Below are 18,627 nucleotides of genomic sequence, written 5' to 3' on the forward strand. Positions count from 1 at the left end.
GGTTGTAGTGTTGGGTGTGATGTTTTGGTTTTTGAGTTTCAGCGTTGGATGTTCAGGTTGCTGTTTTGCTGTGTTGCGTTTTGGGTTGCGGTGTCGGGTGTGGTTTTAGAGTGTTTGGGTTGTGTTGTTTGGTTTTGGGGTTCCGGAGTTTGGGTGTTGGGTTTGGTGTTTGGATGTGTGGGTTGTGGTGTTGCGTGTTTGGGTTTTGGGTTGCGGTGTTGCATGATTAGGTTGCGGTGTTTGGGTGTTGGGTGTGGTGTTTGGCTGTTTCGGTTGCTGTGTTTGGGTGTTTTGGTTGCGGAGTTTTTGGGTGTTTAGATTGTAGTGTTGAGTTTTGCGTGTTTGGGTTGCGGTGCGGTGTTGGGTTGTTTTGGGTTGCTGTGTTGGGTTTCTGGGCTGCTATGTTACGTGTTGTGGTTGCTGGGTTGGGTGTTGTGGTTGCTGTGTTGGGTGTCTGGGTGGCCGTGTTGGGTGTTGTGGTTGCTGTGTTGGGTGTTGCGGCTGCTGTGTTGGGTGTTAGGGTTGCAGTGTTGGGTGTCTGGTTTGCTGTGTTCGGTGTTGCGGTTGCTGTGTTGGATGTCTGGGTTATCGTGTTGGGTGTTGTGGTTGCTGTGTTAGGTGTCTGGGTTGCCGTGTTGTGTGTTGTGGTTGCTGTGTTGGGTGTTGTGCTTGCAGTGTTACGTGTTGTGGTTGCTGTGCTGGGTGTTGTGGTTGCTGTGTTGGGTGTTGTGGTTGCTGTGTTGGTTGTTGTGGTTGCAGTGTTTGGTGTCCGGGTTGCTGTGTTGGGTGTTGCGGTTGCTGTGTTGGGTGTTGCGGTTGCTGTGATGGGTGTTGCGGTTGCTGTGTTGGGTGTCTTGTTTGCTGTGTTGGGTGTTGTGGTTGCTGTGTTGGGTGTTGTGGTTGCTGTGTTGGGTGTCTGGGTTGCTGTGTTAGGTGTTGTGGTTGCTGTGTTGGATGTCTGGGTTGCTGTGTTGGGTGTTGTGGTTGCTGTGTTGGTTGTTGTGGTTGCTGTGTTGGTTGGTGTGGTTGCTGCGTTGGGTGTCTGGGTTGCTATGTTACGTGTTGTGGTTGCTGTGTTGGGTTTTGTGGTTGCTGTGTTGGTTGTTGTGGTTGCAGTGTTTGGTGTCCGGGTTGCTGTGTTGGGTGTTGCGGTTGCTGTGTTGGGTGTTGCGGTTGCTGTGATGGATGTTGCGGTTGCTGTGTTGGGTGTCTTGTTTGCTGTGTTGGGTGTCTTGTTTGCTGTGTTGGGTGTTGTGGTTGCTGTGTTGGGTTTTGTGGTTGCTGTGTTGGTTGTTGTGGTTGCAGTGTTTGGTGTCCGGGTTGCTGTGTTGGGTGTTGCGGTTGCTGTGTTGGGTGTTGCGGTTGCTGTGATGGATGTTGCGGTTGCTGTGTTGGGTGTTGTGTTTGCTGTGTTGGGTGTTGTGGTTGCTGTGTTGGGTGTTGTGGTTGCTGTGCTTGGTGTCCGGGTTGCTGTGTTGGGTGTTGTGGTTGCTGTGTTGGATGTCTGGGTTGCTGTGTTGGGTGTTGTGGTTGCTGTGTTGGGTGTCTGGGTTGCTGTGTTGGGTGTCTGGGTTGCTGTGTTGGGTGTCTGGGTTGCTGTGTTGGGTGTCCGGGCTGCTGTGTTGGGTATCTGGGTTGCTGTGTTGATTGTCCGGGATGCTGTATTGGGTGTTGTTGTTGCCGTGTTGGGTGTCTGAGTTGTTGTGTTGGGTGTCTGGGTTTTCGTGTTGGGTGTCCGGGTTGCTGTGCTGGGTGTCGTGGTTGCTGTTTTGGGTGTTGTGGTTGCTGTGTCGGGTGTCCGGGTTGCTGTGTTGGGTGTCCAGGTTGCTGTGTTGGGTCTCCGGGTTGCTGTTTTGATTGTCCGGGTTGCTGTTTTGGGTGTTGTGGTTGCTGTGTTGGGTGTCCGGGTTGCTGTGTTGGGTGTCCGGGCTGCTGTGTCGGATGTCTGGGTTGCCGTGTTGGGTGTCCGGGTTGCTGTGTTGGGTGTCCGGGTTGCTGTGTCGGATGTCTGGGTTGCTGTGTTGGGTGTCCGGGTTGCTGTGTCGGGTGTCTGGGTTGCCGTGTTGGGTGTCCGGGCTGCTGTGTCGGGTGTCTGGGTTGCCGTGTTGGGTGTCCGGGCTGCTGTGTTGGGTATCTGGGTTGCCGTATTGGGTGTCCGGGTTGCTGTGTCGGGTATCTGGGTTGCCGTGTTGGGTGTCCGGGCTGCTGTGTTGGGTGTCTGGGTTGCCGTGTTGGGTGTCCGGGTTGCTGTGTTGGGTGTCCGGGTTGCTGTGTTGGGTGTCCGGGTTGCTGTGTTGGGTGTTGTTGTTGCCGTGTTGTGTGTTTGGGTTGCTGTGTTGGGTGTCCGGGTTGCTGTGTTGGGTGGCTGGGTTGCCGTGTTGTGTGTTTGGGTTGATGTGTTGGGTGTCCGGGTTGCTGTGTTGGGTGTCCGGGTTGCTGTGTTGGGTGTTGTTGTTGCCGTGTTGTGTGTTTGGGTTGCTGTGTTGGGTGTCCGGGTTGCTGTGTTGGGTGTCTGGGTTGCCGTGTTGTGTGTTTGGGTTGCTGTGTTGGGTGTCCGGGTTGCTGTGTTGGGTGTTGTGGTTGCTGTGTTGGGTGTCTGGGCTGCAGTGTTGGGTGTTGTGGTTGCTGTGTTGGGTGTCCGGGTTGCTGTGTTGGGTGTCTGGGTTGCCGTGTTGGATGTTGTGGCTGCTGTGTTGTGTGTTTGGGTTGCTGTGTTGGGTGTTGTGGTTGCTGTGTTAGGTGTTGAAGAAGTGAGACCGAGTTGTGTGTTTGGGGTTTTAATTTGGTTTGAATTTGATGTTAGGAGTACGAGTTGATGATGGTAGCAAGGTTCTGTACATATATTTTCTACTAAATATGTCCATAAATCTTAAATCCAAAAACATATTGACAACTATTCATCTTGTTCCCACCTCAAATTTGATTTGTCCGTAAATTGTCGTAATGCACTTACTATGATAATAAACCCGTGGGCTTCTCCAAACCTGCAGTCCCCAGTTGTATCATGTTATTAAATAACTCCAATTAACAGTCTTACCGGCATCATGTGACTCAATGCTCTTGAAGTCGGTGTTCAACCAAAAATCAACTACGTTTAAGATAAAGTTGAATAAATAAAATATAAAACACTTGTAAAAGTTTGAGCTCTATCACCACCGAAAACTCATTCTTTAATTACATCAACAAGAATCATTTCGATAAATGAATTCCCGTATAAGATATATCTGAAATATATGTTTCCAAATAATTTGCTCTATTAAGTCTGTCGCACGTAACGAAGTGAAGCCTTCTGTCCTCCACGTTATCCGTGGGGGCATTTTCCTTCAAAGGGAGGCAACTCTAACGTCTCTGATGTTTAGATTAAAAGGGTGCATGGTGACGTGTAACAACTATTGTTTATAAATGGCGCCACCGCACTCCAGCGGATTAATAACACATAAAACCCACTCAAGGAATGAGACATGATGTAAATACTCGGTAAACAAAACATTCAATTTGACACCGCTTTGGCGCTCATTCCCGAAAATCGATCAAAATTTCAATACAGCTGCGTACGCATGCAGTATCACAATGCGCGAGCAGGTGGACCAGCACGTGCGTCGCACGCGCATAATTACCTCATACCTTTACGGGGATTGAAATACCGCTACAGCTGCCTCATATTCATTGTCTCTCTCTCGGCGAATATAGCAGATGTTTATTCCAATCAATAGCGTAAATTATTCTTTAAATCTTTCAATCTTCATGGTTTCGGGATGATTATAATTGTTGAGTTGTTGATTTGTCGTTCCGGCATCGCCAGCACGTGCAGATGGGCGTCTACAATAGCCTACAGCAGATGGTGGACCTATTGATGCCATGTTAAATAATTAACATCAACGATTAAACACGGGCTCTTTTGATGTTGGAGCTCATATTTCCAAATTTAAACAGAGAAGGTATAACATGGAGCATCTGCAAGGGTATTAATATAACATCAGCGATGTGTAGTTCCAGTAGAGATGATTGTTGAAAAGAATTCAGCGTAATGGCGTTGTACAATACAACGAAAGTGGATTAACTTGTCAACGAGTATTAATGTCGATTGATCAATTCGTTTCGGCAAGCAAAGCAATACACGCCTGGAAATAAATCCAAGAGTCTGTGGCAATCGTTGAAATAACAATGTGTGTATGTCATAATATGTAAAATGTATGTGCCTTTTGCACTTAATAATCTGATACCCGTAGACAGTGTGGACCTATTCAAAAATTAAGAGGTGAGGTGAGGTGAAATGGGGTTTAAAGTCGCGTTCAAGATTATTGCACTTATATAGCGACGCGCATGCACGTGTGTGTGTGTGTGTGTGTGTGTGTGTGTGTGTGTGTGTGTGCTCGTACTAGTCCGGACTGATGCCGATTTATAGTGCTAGCTCACTGAGATACCATGCCGCAGTTTAACATGAATACCCCACTCAGACAAAGTATACGAGCGTCAGACGGTGTAACAGCAAGTACCATCTTTTAACGTCTTTTGGTATGACACGGCCGGGGATCGAACCCCTGACCTTCCGCTCTACGGGCGGACGCTCTACCACTAGGCCACGGAGGCGGTCCTCAAAAATTAGGAGACGGTGTCAGGTTTTAAAGAAAGAAAGGTCGGTGTCTGGACATTGGTTGAAATGAAATAGTGTGTTTCATAATACATGTACATAAAACTAAACTAATGGTATCGAATAAGAGAACAAAAAAAAAACATTGGGAAATAAGCGCGCATACAAATTCAACACATGTCAGAATCAAATGTTGAGATGTGTTTGTGTGCATTGTTTATACGCGTATTTGGTGGACAAGGCTGGAAACCCATGATACATATGATTTTACTGTGTCTAAAACTACGTGTTCCCTCATTAATTTCCATCAGTATATATGTGATTTCTAATCTGATATTGTTAGCCAAAGTGGACGTATACAGTGACGGTGTTTTTTTTAAAAAAAAATTATACTTCCTTGTGTAAACAACGGTTGAAATCAAATTAACGTGTGACATACACAAATACTTAGAACTTTAGTTCTACGATTAATTATGGAAATTAATGTGTGATTCATCCGCACAAATACAACAGTCTTGATGCTACACGCACAACATGGAAGTGTAATCGATAACAATACGGACGGTGGCGTTTCCACTGTTGGCGTCCGGAGGAAACTTGCAATAATTATTATATTTAATGTCGTTTCGGTAATATGTCGGGGGGCACGGAGGACCAGGTTGTCTAAGGACCCGCAATAGTTGCGTCTCATGCTGAGGTGTGTCCCTTGGGCACGCCAGGAACCGATGATCGTGGGTTCGAATCCCGGTACGCCCCGATAATGTTTCTTGGCTTGTCAGCACCATTCCCGTGCTCGTGGGTTTCACCGAAGTGGTAAACGTCTAAGGCCTGCATAACTTCGGTCTTTCCCCCACATCAAACTGCCATTCTCAGCGGCGTTAAACCCAGCTCACTCTCTCACTCACTCACTCACTCACTCATTCACATTACACTATGGACTAGGATGAGGTATTAGTTAAGTTATGATAACGATTTATGTGTGACTGTATTTGGGATCCTCTGGATCGTGATCGGGTATGCGCTTTTCACGTGGCCTAATTTGCAGGAATTATAAGCCCATATCTTATCAAAGTAAGCCTCCTTGATGTTATCAGGGGGAGTATGATAGTGTTGTTATCAGCCCTTCTTGATCTTTGTGTAACTAAATCTTTGAAATGTTATCGCTCTTGTCAAGCGCGTCAAGTCAAAGAAGTCTTTCTCTGAAATATACAACTGTTACCCACACAACCCCATCGAAAGTACAAACAAGGAAATTATTCGTCATTAAAACAGTTTTATTCAGGAGTTTTGTGCATTGATATATCTTTCACTGCGAAAAAATTACAGAAGATAGATATGAAAAAAAGATAATAAGAGGATATAAGTTTTTTGTGTGTCTAATTTCATTCTTACTAATTACGCGCCTACGCAAATTCCTAAATTTGATTGTTTTAAATTTATCCATGCTGACGTCTGAGCCATACCTCTTTTTCTAGCTGTTAAGCATACACATTTGTTTTTGTTTTGTACTGAAAAACAACTTCAAGGCTTGGGGCGTTTAAAATGCGTTTCAGTGTTTAAAATAAACTTTTTAGGATCAAATTCTCTTAAAAAAGGGTCCATAAAATGTTAAAGAAAAACAATAGTGTAACAGAAGTAATATAATCCCCTCTGCATTGTCTTGTATACTGACAGCATTCGGCTATAAGGAAGAAGTTAAAGTCGTTTGACATGCTATGTATGAATAATAAAAGACCGGATACTCCAGCAAAAGTTAATATTACAATTCTTCTTTACGTTACTTTTAACTCTTCTTTGAGTTAAATCTTTTCATATTTTTCTCTTTTTTTTGAATAACCCCTTTAAAAAAAACCCCATACCAATTAAAAGTGAACGTAAATTCCATATAATAAGGCGTCGTTTCGGAGAGGCGTGCTTGTTGTTAATGGCTGAAAATCTCCCGGAGTTTTATGGGCCTATTTTTCTAGGCTCTTCTGTTCATTGAAGGTATCTGTTTTACTTTAAAATCGCTGACTCTGCGCGAGGTCTCCCCTGGCCACTCGGTTCAGGGGGTGCTATGTTCCATTCACAGGTTTCCCAGTCTATTTAATATGACACCAAAGAACTTTAATCGTCCCCCTGCACTGACAGGTCGGAGTGATGTGATTGACACATTTTCTTCGCAGACTGTCGATCACTGCTGACGTGTACCACGCATCTCGATCTCGCAACTTCCGGGATTGTTGCGCATGCGAGACCCACATTCATGCGCAGTCGTATCTGTTAAAAACATAACGTTTCTTCAGAGGGGGTTCGATAAAAAAAACACATTGTCGATAAATGTTGCATTACATTTTGTGTGTATGTGTTTGTTGAAGAAAATATATATATCTATTTATGTCTTTGGTTGAAGATATTTAGCATGGGGACCCGATACATTGCAAATGTTCAAGTAGCGCAAGGATAACTTAACATGACGCATCACCATAACTTCACACTCCCAATCTCGCTGAATGCCTGTGAGAGTATGTATACATCGCCGATCAGTAACAATATATACCATGCTCTATATCCCGGACCCTCTGTATTCCGTCAATCTCTCCACACCGGACATCTATATTGTTCGATAATCTCTATATACCGGACTCTCTGTATTTGTCAATCTCTCCATGCCGGACATCGGTATTGTTCCATAATCTCTATATCCCGGACCCTCTGTATTCCGTCAGTCTCTCCACACCGGACATCTATATTGTCCGATAATCTCTATATACCGGACTCTCTGTATTTGTTAATCTCTCCACACCGGACATCTATATTGTCCGATAATCTCTATATACCGGACTCTCTGTATTTGTCAATCTCTCCACACCGGACATATTTATTGTCCGATAATCTCTATATACCGGACTCTCTGTATTCCTATCCATTTGCTGTATGTATTCTGTAGATTTGCTTATAACGAATTACGGTTATAACAAATTAAAAGTAGTGGTCCCTTTGAGTTCGTTATAACCGTAGTTTACTGTTCTCGGAACGTTGTGTTTATCATAATAAAGAAGTTGACATCCATAGATTCTCTTCCCTGTGTGTAACTCTTCAAATGCAAATCTATACCGTCCCACATTCTTTATTCACCTGACTATCTGTTGTCCGCCAGTCTCAATATTCCCTCATTTTCTATATCAGGAATGAAATCATATCTGAGTCGCACCAGCGTTCATATGTATTCAAAGATTTCTTTACTCACACTGTATTTCGATCACACGCGTGCCGATTTAGAAATCCTTAAGGTCACATGAATTCGCAGTTCTGTTTATAATAAGGAAATTGTTAATCTTTAATTTGGTAATTTGTTCACAAAAATTCAGATCCCTTTGCCTAGGTTTACAAAATGTTCGGGAACAAACTGATAATCTTTCGATCACAGATGATGACTTTTTCGACATATATGACCCATCATCATCTTGACATCGAAGGTAACGCTACCCTCGTTGTAACACAGTGTAGTTCTAGGGGTAAAGATAACGGGAATTAGCCTCGCTATAACGCCACAGGATGTACATTGTTGGTTCACATCGTCGATTGATATGCCCTGTCAATTGCCGTTTACAACGTCACATAACTGAACTGTAGGGGTATTCAAGTAGACTGAAGGGGCATTTGTTGATATTGCTAAGGTGAACTACAGAGCGCATCTTCAATGATACTCGCTGACTCAGTAAAATGCTAATGTACAGTTTCTCCCGTTGGACTGGTCGCACGTCCGCACGACGAACGCTCAAGTGACGCTCATTATAACCTCTATTTTGTGACGACGATGAGCCCTGGTCTCGTAATAACGATGCTCCTTGTGATTATACAGCAGATCGCTCTATAGGTTAACAGACATATGAGTTTAAAACAACCCGACACTATTTGTCCATCTGTAGATTGAAGTGTTGGTATTCGTAAACGACCGTCTCGCATACTTTTATACTTCACTGACGAATCATTCGCACCAAACTATTCTAAAAAACCCTTTTTAAATATCAATATTATTGTAACCATTTGCACTAACAATATTAGTGCAAGTTGAAGATTTATTACAATTATTCCGCTTCATAAATAGTTCATTGTTGCAAATTAAGAATAAACAACATAAATTCCGCTGTGAAGAGAGTTGGAATAGATGAAAAGAAAACACAATATTTTAGCAGGAAATGAAAATTCAAGTTGTCATCGCAGGACAGGGGCTGGGAGGGCCAGGCCCAGTACATCTGGGGAGTGCGAGAGACACGCCCAGCAGCTTCGGAAAGCAATTGAACTTGCGACAAGCCGCAACACCACGACAGATAGATTTATGATCCCTCGTGGCACTGCTTTGCTTGACTAACATGTGGCTGAGAAGAAAAATGAAATTACCCAAAGTTCAAATAGTTAATGATGTGTTTATTCTGCCCTTATCCAGGCCAGAAGTGACGGCTTCTGTAAAAACGAGCTGATGAATTTAACACCTACTTCGTACCAAGTTAAGTCATATATCTCCAGACGTCAGGCACAACGTCTTTGTCACGTGTTGAGGATAAAAAATCAAGAAATTTTATTGTACAAAACCCCCATTTGACCGAGTACAAACGAACTATATTATGGAGTAATTATATTTGCAAATATAAAAGATAAATTAACATATAATTTACATTATGTATCAAGATATTATATCTTAGTATTATACAAGATATACAGTTGTAGTTTGTAAGGTGCTTATGAGGGTGTTCTAATTCCCAAATCTTGATTCTAGCATTGTCTATAAGGCCCTTTTCATAAACCTGTCAGAGAAAATTGTTTTTATACTTTGAAAGTTAGGGCAGAAATAATATTGTCCAACCTCTTTAAAAACGCAACTCTTCCACTATCTTCAGGTTACATGATATCGAGATGAAATAAAAATTAAACAAAAAATGTTTTTTTTCAGAGAAGCACTATAATGTGTTAAATATAAACGTTGTCTTGATATCGTAATCTACAACAGTTCCCCATACAAACACATGCAAGTTATAAGTTCAGCGTGTTTTCATTGCACAACACAAAGAGCACCTTGCCAGAAACGGGGTCGGGCTGGTCGGGCAGGACGCGAGCGCGGGGACGATGCCGAATTGTGAAATTCCCCTCTCTGCTTGAAGATATCCCAGGGGTCATCGCGCGACAGTTAGACACCGGAAGAAGGTGTTTGTCGAACATATCTCAGCTGGCCTGGCGCTGTCAGCCGACTTTGTCTACATGATGAACGAACACTCCGCGATCACTGCTCAACCGGGCAAAGTAAACCTACATCTTTAACTCCCGTACCAGAAACATATTTATAAATGATTAGTCAAGAATGTTATGCGATTTTTGTGTGGAAAATTCTCCAATGTAAGATCTTTTCACATACAGAAAAAAATGTTTCTTATTTAAGATTGATAATTATGTTAGTTTGGGTATGAACTTTGGTTTAGCATTACTTAAGTTTGTTAATTGTAAAAGAGGCGAATTGAGTTGGTGTTGCTGTTAAACAGTTCAGACGTTTGGTTCCTGTCCTCGTTTGGAGGCCACTTGTTGCGACTCGCGTCCTCATCTGTCATCCATGAAGAAGATGCTGTCAAACATCCCGACATCTGACCCTATTCCCATCAATTTACACGTGCTTTGTGAAAACAAAACATCACTTTAGCTTCATCGCTACACCAAATATACTTTCTCCCAAAAATATTTGAGGGAGGTTAAATTGAGAAAACCTTTCATTGACACAAAGATTTAGACCGCATGGTGGTCTAACAGTGAAAACACATCTGTGTATTGACGAAATCTTTTCCAAACACACATTCACCTGACAAAACCAAATAAAACACTTTAATAGCAGATTCAATGCTAATAAAACCCGGGAAATCGCACCCCGCACGCTTCGAACAGTTTCGCTTCCATTCATAGGAAGGGAATAATAGGTTAACAACCAGGTTTACATCATAAACTTTCTCCAAGATCTTACTGAAAACACGTGTTTTTTGTGAATGGGGATTATGACGTATACATCCTGTATACATGATCCCCGGGGTCTGCGTTCCCTCCCCCACCCTCCCCCAAGCAAGGTATTTACATTGTACAGGGGGTAAGTGGCGTGCCTCCAGCCCATAGAGTGATGGCGACTGTGTTCCCATGCCCACTCCAGTATGCCAAAGTCACGGGTCACCAAGCGATCAGCTGATATATCTGTGTAACAACTGTTTTCTGTGTATTAAGTTGGCTTAATTTCCCGACCTCGTGTTTAGCTCTGATATTTTCTTACTAAATGAAATAGTTCAGATCAGTGGACGGAGCAAGTTTGCAACAAAATCGGTGTCGGTTCCCGCAGAGCATTATAAAGGCTATGGCCAGTTAGGGCAATTGCGTGACTAACATCCCCCTTAATCTTTGTTTCATTTTCACATGTTGTATCAGAGATATGGGTTCTATTATAGTCGTAGTTACTAGAAAAAGACGCATTATTCAAATGACTTCATTGTCTTGCTCCTAGCCTTGCTCCAAGCTGTACTGAATGATAAGTCCATGGGAGTATACTATTAGTAATTCTGTCCTTATAATAGGCAAGTCTAAATAAGCGAACAGTACGCCTGTCTTTTACAGACACGCCTCCGTCTATCTAAGGACGCAAGTCTCTTATAGGAACAACTTGTTCTTTATGTTATTTATATAATCTAGAACTTATGATCTAAAGTAATAATTATTGCCTTAGAGACCTGTGTTAGTCTATCTTGCCCCGAAAATGGTTATTGAAAGAAACTATCCGTTTCGTTATTTTAATTCTTTGCTTCTCAAGTACAGTACACAGATAAGGCGTTGTTGCATGTGTGTCAGTACCATGATATGTCGGATACCTCGTTTGACACAAAGCACCATATAAATATAAGATGTATATCATGTATATGTACCTCTCATCACTTGGTTGTATTCACTCCAGCTTGACAACGGTGTAAGAATCTACATTGAAACGTCGTTGAATGCAATAAACCCAAAAATTGTTATCCATGAAGTTGTATGTTTATTTACAAAGGAATTTCCAAATTGAGTGAGTGAGTGAATTGGGTTTAACGCCGCTTTTAACAGTATTCCAGTTATATCACAGCGTGTCAGCTTAATGTGGGAGGAAAGCCCGAAGTGATGCAGCTCTCAGTCGTTTACCACTTCGGTGAAACCCACGAGCACGGGTATGGTGCTTACAAACCTAGAAACATAATCGGGGTGAACCGGGATTTGAACCCACAATATTAGGTTTCTGGCGTGCCCAAGGGACGCAAGCCTGCACAGCGAATCGCGGCGCCTTAGACGACTGGGCCACACGTGCCCCCTTCCAAATTGAGAGCGAAATGAGCATGGATGATTGGCTTTAGTTCTGCATTGTCAACCAACATTCGTAATAGTTAAGATATCTATATGACATCAAAAACATTACTTACAGGTCGTATAATTAATATGCATGTCTTTCTGTATGTTTCCTTTCAGAAACAAAAGCGTGATGTTTCACTTGATTTGGGTAAACTGGTTAATACCCTGCACCCACTCACTGGTAAGATTTCGATTGGGAAGGAGGTGGAATAGTCTCGTGGTTTAAGCGTTCGCTCGTCTCGTCAAAGACCCGGGTTCGATTCCTCAAATAGGTCCAAATTGTGAAGCCCATTTCTGGTGTCCCCTGTCTTGATATTGCTATCACAAATGCTAAAAGCGGCGTAAAACCACACTCACTCACTCTTCGACTGGGCAGTGACGTCACCATCTTAATCCTTCTCCTCACTCATTTTGCATACGAGTATGAGTTTGAAATTAACAACCAATCAAAATGTCTCTTCCGAACGATGGTTCGAATGTTTCGATGCAAGAATCAGGTCGCATATTCGGAGTTCCCAAAACAACTAACTTGTCTTGATTGGTTGGATATTTTAATCGTCGTGCCATTCAAATCGGACTCAAAACGAAGCTATGTTAGAGAACCGGCTCTGGTGGCTACCACGACATAATGGGGATATTATACCCTGGACAAACGAGGATGAGGTACGGGTCCCGTGCTTTGTTGTACGGTCGATACGATTAATAATCACGTGGTCACTAAACGGTGCAAGATACCGCAAGTCCCGGGAAGATTCCGGGTCAAATTTGGTCTTAAGCAACCCATGCTTGTCGTAAAAGGCAACTATGCTTGTCGTAGGTGGTGACTAACGGGATCGGGTGGTCAGGCTCGCTGACTTGGTTGATGCATGTCATCGATTCCAATTGCGTGGATCGATGCCATGATATTAATCACTGGATTGTCTGGTCCAGACTCGATTATTTACAGACTGCCGTCATATAGCTGGAATATTGCTGAGTGCGGCGTTAAACAACAAACCAACCAACCAGCCTCTTACGACAAGCATAGTCGCCTTTTACGGCAAGCATGGGTTGCTGAAGACCAAGTAATATGATAGAAAGACGTAATTGTCATACAGATTACACCAAAACTAACACAAGACATTTCTACATAAGGGACACGATCAAAGGCGTACAGTACACACCCTGCAGAGATAACCTCCGATAAAATGAACTACCCAGGTCAATGCTTCTTAGGGTTGGTCTGAAGAACAACACTCTACCAGCAGGATAAGAGAACACTGTCACAACTCAGAGACGTTCACACAAACTCCAACATTTCTAGTCCACATAAATCGCTAATGATGTGAAGAGTTGAATAGACAGAGCCCTAGGGCCGCATCAGTCGACATGAGTCCAGTGACCCAGTAATGCCCCGACCCCACAAGCAAACCATTTAATCCTCGAGCTATTGTACAAAGTGCTTGCTAATGTTATCTACTAAAAGGGCCATCAGTGACACTGGAGACCCTAACGTCCCCTCAAGTCCTCTCGTTGTCCCCGTCCCCAACATATTTCTCGTGACCTAACACTCGTCAACGGATGCCCGCAACACCTCGCGGTGACTGCAGATAGGGCTTGACGTAGAACACAATAGAGGACAATTGTAACAACGACATAACTAACCCCTGCGGGCTGCGTCGTCTTCTGTAGGTTGATAAGGTGTCTGGCCACGGTAACATGACCACCGAACTGTCTCAGAGGTGGCCACAGTGTTGGGATCGTTTACAGCATTGGTCGACACGTGTACTGGGCAACGGCAACGCTTTAAGGCTTTATGTTTACATTGTTTCCACTTCGCAGGTTATCTTTTACAGAGAGAATCTCTCAGACTCTTAACATCACCTCTGTTTGCCTGGGGCGCATTGTCTTGCGTGTGAAGAAGACGGGATGGGGTACACACCATTAGACGTGACTACTCTGAAAATGACGTTGGTCACGTCGGCATCGTTATTGTACAAGCCTGAAAACATTTCTAATTGCAAATTGATATGTACTACCGAGTAACGTTTGACTATCTGTTATCATATACGGGTTGGTTTGGTTTCTACTCATAACAGCCGATTGAAGCAGGTTCGGTCACAGCGACCTGTCTAACTGCGTCATCATACACCGACGGCGTGGTTCCCCGGGATATGAGTGTTACATGTGATGCCTCAGACAGTTAATGGTCAGAGAGTTGATTGGCACATACAATGTCTCAGAGAGTTGATTGTTACATGCAATGTCTCAGAGAGGTGATTGTTACATGCAATGTCTCAGAGAGTTTATTGTAACATGCATTCTCCGATAGTTGATTGTTATATGCATTGTCTCAGAAAGCTGATTGTTCCTTGCACTATCAGATTATTTGCATGCCGCCGTCATTTTAGTTGGAATATTGCTGAGCGCGGCGATAAACAACAAATACAACGATCAGACAAATGATTGTGACATGTCATGTTTAAAAAGCTAATTTTATCATAAAGTGCCTGTCATCCTTCTCCTATTGCGGGGCACGTTGTTCATGTTCTACTCACTAGTGTGTCTGGTCTTGACTCAATCATGTATTGCTGAACTGAATATTGCTGACTGAAGGTAGAAACAGCACTCGCTCCCTCACCAACTCACCCAACCAAAACCCGACAGACACACACCCACCCACCACCCACCCTCATGTTTTACTGTTCCATCCATTCTTACAGTTGCTACATGTAATGTCTCAGAAAGCGATATTTCCAGGTGTTCTCTGGGACAAGTGATTGTGACATGCATTGTCTGAGACAGCTGAGTGTGCAGTTCGTTGATTGTTACATGATTGCACAGTCTTGGACAGTCCATTGCTGAAAGATGTAATTTCTGTGACTCTTACACAAGTCTTTTTAACAACTTAAAATTTTCGGACACTATTTCACAGATCAGCTGTCGCTAAATGAAGCGCACATAAGTGTGTACGCGTGCGACATAATTCAGTTATTTCAAGCGCACATACAATCACGACTTCATTACCGCTGTTGCAGATGCTGTGTACAGACGGTGTGTACAGGGTGTGTGTACAGATGGTGTGTACAGGGTGTGTGTACAGATGGCGTGTACAGATGGTGTGTACAGGGTGTGTATACAGATGGCGTGTACATATCGTGTGTACAGATGGCGTGTACAGATGGTGTGTACAGATGGCGTGTACAGGGTGTGTGTACAGATGGTGTGTACAGGGTGTGTGTACAGATGGCGTGTACAGATGGTGTGTACAGGGTGTGTGTACAGATGGCGTGTACAGATGGTGTGTACAGGGTGTGTGTACAGATGGCGTGTAGATATTGAATATGCAGATGGTGTGTTCAGATGATGTGTACAGACGATTTGTACAGGGTGTGTGTACAGATGGCGTGTAGATATTGAATATGCAGATGGTGTGTTCAGATGGTGTGTACATGGACAAGTAGATGGTCTGTGTACAGATGGTGTGTACAGATGGTGTGTGTACAGATGGTGTGTCCAGATGTGTGTCCTGATGGTGTGTGTCCAGATGGTGTGTGTCCAGATGATGTGTGTACAGATGTGTGTCCAGATGGTGTGTGTCTAGATGTTCTGTGTACAGATGTGTGTACAGATGGTGTTTGTACAGATGGTGTGTGTACAGATGTGTGTCCAGATGGTGTGTGGACTGATGTGTGTCCAGATGGTGTGTGTACAGATGTGTGTACAGATGGTGTGTGTTCAGATGGGTGTGGACTGATGTGTGTTCAGGTGGTATGTGTACAGATGTGTGTACAGATGGTGTGTGTTCAGATTGTGTGTGTTCAGATGGTGTGTGGACTGATGTGTGTACAGATTGTGTGTACAGACGTGTGTACAGATGATGTGTGTACAGATGTGTGTACAGATGGTGTTTGTACAGATGGTGTGTCCAGATGGTGTGTGTTCAGATGGTGTGTGTACTGAGGGTGTGTGTAAAGATGGTGTTTGTACAGATGGTGTGTGTACAGATGTGTGTACAGATGGTGTGTGTTCAGATGGTGTGTGTACTGAGGGTGTGTGTAAAGATGGTGTTTGTACAGATGGTGTGTGTACAAATGTGTGTACAGATGGTGTGTGTTCAGATGGTGTGTGTTCAGATGGTGTTTGGACTGATGTGTGTACAGATTGTGTGTACAGATGTGTGTACAGATGGTGTGTGTTCAGATGATGTGTGTACAGATGGTGTGTGTTCAGATGATGTGTGTACAGATTGTGTGTACAGATGTGTGTAAAGATGGTGTGTGTTCAGATGGTGTGTGTACAGATGAGTGTACAGATGGTGTGTGTTCAGATGGTGTGTGGACTGATGTGTGTCCAGATGGTGTGTGTTCAGATGGTGTGTGTACTGAGGGTGTGTGTACAGATGGTGTTTGTACAGATGGTGTGTGTACAGATGGTGTGTGAACTGAGGGTGTGTGTACAGATGGTGTGTGTACAGATGTGTGTCAAGATGGTGTGTGTACTGTGGGTGTGTGTACAGATGGTGTGTGTAAAGATGTGTGTCCAGATGGTGTGTACTGAGGGTGAGTATAGATGGAGTGCACAGATGTGTGTCCAGATTGTGTGTGTACTGAGGGTGTGTGGACAGATGGTGTGTACAGATGGTGTGTGGACAGATGGTATGTACTGAGGATGTGTACAGATGTGCGTCCAGATTGTGTGTGTACAGATGGTGTGTGTACAAGGTGTGTGTACAGATGGTGTGTGCAGATCGGTGTGTACAGATTGTGTGTATATATGGAATGTACAGATGGTGTGTTCAGATGGTGTGTACAGATTGTGTGTGTACAGATTGTGTGTACAGATGGTGTGTAAAGATGGTGTGTTTAGATGGTGTGTACAGATTGTGTGTACAGATTGTGTGTACAGATGGTGTGTTTAGATGGTGTGTACATATGGTGTGTACAGATGGTGTGTACAGATGGTGTGTATAGATGGTGTGTTTAGATGGTATACTGAGTGTGCAGAATGATGGGGGATGCCGGGTGATGCTGACAGTATCACCGAGATGTCAATGTGTTCTTCATTAACTGGTTTGCCAAGTAGTGATAAGACACTTGACTGGGTTATGGAATTCTTAAACGAAATTATCACCGCACACATGAAAAACAAAACAATTCGTGATGATCACCAAAGCTAAAGTATACCAATACTCCGATTAAATGAAGCGCCAGTAAAGACACATGTGCGAACCATCACATTCAGCGATGCGAACATAAAATGTTTAACACTTTCTCAGTTATAACATACAATAAATAGTAATTGTTGCTGTGAGCTTCACGACAACTGACACCTATGAGGTGGTGAGGTGAAATGGGGTTTAACGTCGCGTCCAAGATTATTGCACTTATATAGCGACGTGCATGCACGTGTTGGTGTGTGTGTGGCTGACTCATGCTCACTGAGATACCATGCCGCAGTTTAACATGAATATCCCACTCAGATACAGTATACTGACTCCGAGCCGACCAGTCCTTGTTTTAGCCCCTTTATGCCGAGCCCCAGACAGGGTAACAACAAGAACCATCTTTTAACGTCTATTGGTGGGGATCGAACGCCGGACCTTCCGCTCCTTGGGCGGACGCTCTACCACTAGACCACGGAGGCGGTCCTGACACCTATGAGTTCAGGCATCTCGCGACAACCAAGTGTTCTCATTAATGATTAAAAACTCTCACCTGTACAAGCTCTTCAACGGGGGTGTCCACCTCGAGTAGCTTTGGGGCGGTCGGGTAGCCTTGTGGCTAAAGCGTTCGCTCGTCACGCCGAAGACCGGGTTCGATTCCCCACATGGGTACAATGTGTGAAACCCATTTCTGGTGTCCCCTGCCGTGATATTGCTGGAATATTACTAAACGCGGCGCAAACCATACTCACTCACTCGTGTAGGTTTGTAGGTGAAATATAAATGGCCTTTTAACCGCCATCAACAACATAATAGCTGTAGTTAAGTCACCGATTCATAGTCAGGCCCTAGTAATGGTTCATAGAAGTAGCAACGATCCACGTCCTAGTAGTAATTCCAGACACAGCACTACTATGAGGTAATCTTGTTACAGAGCACTTTACTGTACACATGCGTATGCGATCATATGTGTCACATCATGCACGTGTTTTCTGTTCCAGTTTCTACAGATGATCCCTGCTTTGGTGAGAGGGTGCATGTTGCTGTAAGCCGCAGTCAGCAGTATTCCAGCTATATAACGGCGACCCCTAAATATTGGATCCATACCCAGACAAACCAGACATCTCGGTCAGAGGTGAACGACGACGCCAATTCATCCACGTCGCACCTTGTGAACACGCGGTCTGAATTTCGTCTTCTCTAACGAGAAACGTGGGCTGCTATTCTGTCCTGCTTGTCAGTTCACATATATTGTGGTAACGTTTTTACACCGGTGATTGAGTGAGTGAGTGAGTGAGTGAGTGAGTGAGTGAGTGAGTGTTGGCCATATCAAACAAGTTTACAACAATATTATTAAAAAAACAACTGTAGTCGAAGAACAATATATTCACCAGTAATAGATCACAGGTTTACTTAAAACTACCTGGAGAACATGTTATCAGGCTATTAGACAGCGGTAGAATAAAACTCAGGCTGTGGATCACCAGTTACCAAACTTAGGCTCCATGTTCGT

General features: G+C 43.7%; 1 protein-coding gene across 1 annotated transcript; it reads right to left on the reverse strand.

Moving 5' to 3' along the window:
• Positions 1-226: 226 nt before the first annotated feature.
• LOC125373308 (mucin-5AC-like) lies at positions 227-3,043 on the reverse strand. Its single transcript, XM_048384312.1, has 2 exons — positions 3,038-3,043; positions 227-2,218 (listed from the first exon to the last, which is right to left on the reverse strand). The coding sequence occupies exons 1-2, from the start codon at positions 3,041-3,043 to the stop codon at positions 227-229; spliced, it is 1,998 nt and encodes a 665-aa protein (XP_048240269.1).
• Positions 3,044-18,627: the final 15,584 nt, after the last annotated feature.

Source organism: Haliotis rufescens, unplaced genomic scaffold (assembly GCF_023055435.1).
Source record: "Haliotis rufescens isolate VD_foot unplaced genomic scaffold, xgHalRufe1.0.p SCAF_5, whole genome shotgun sequence".
Classification (NCBI taxonomy): Eukaryota; Metazoa; Mollusca; class Gastropoda; order Lepetellida; family Haliotidae; genus Haliotis; species Haliotis rufescens.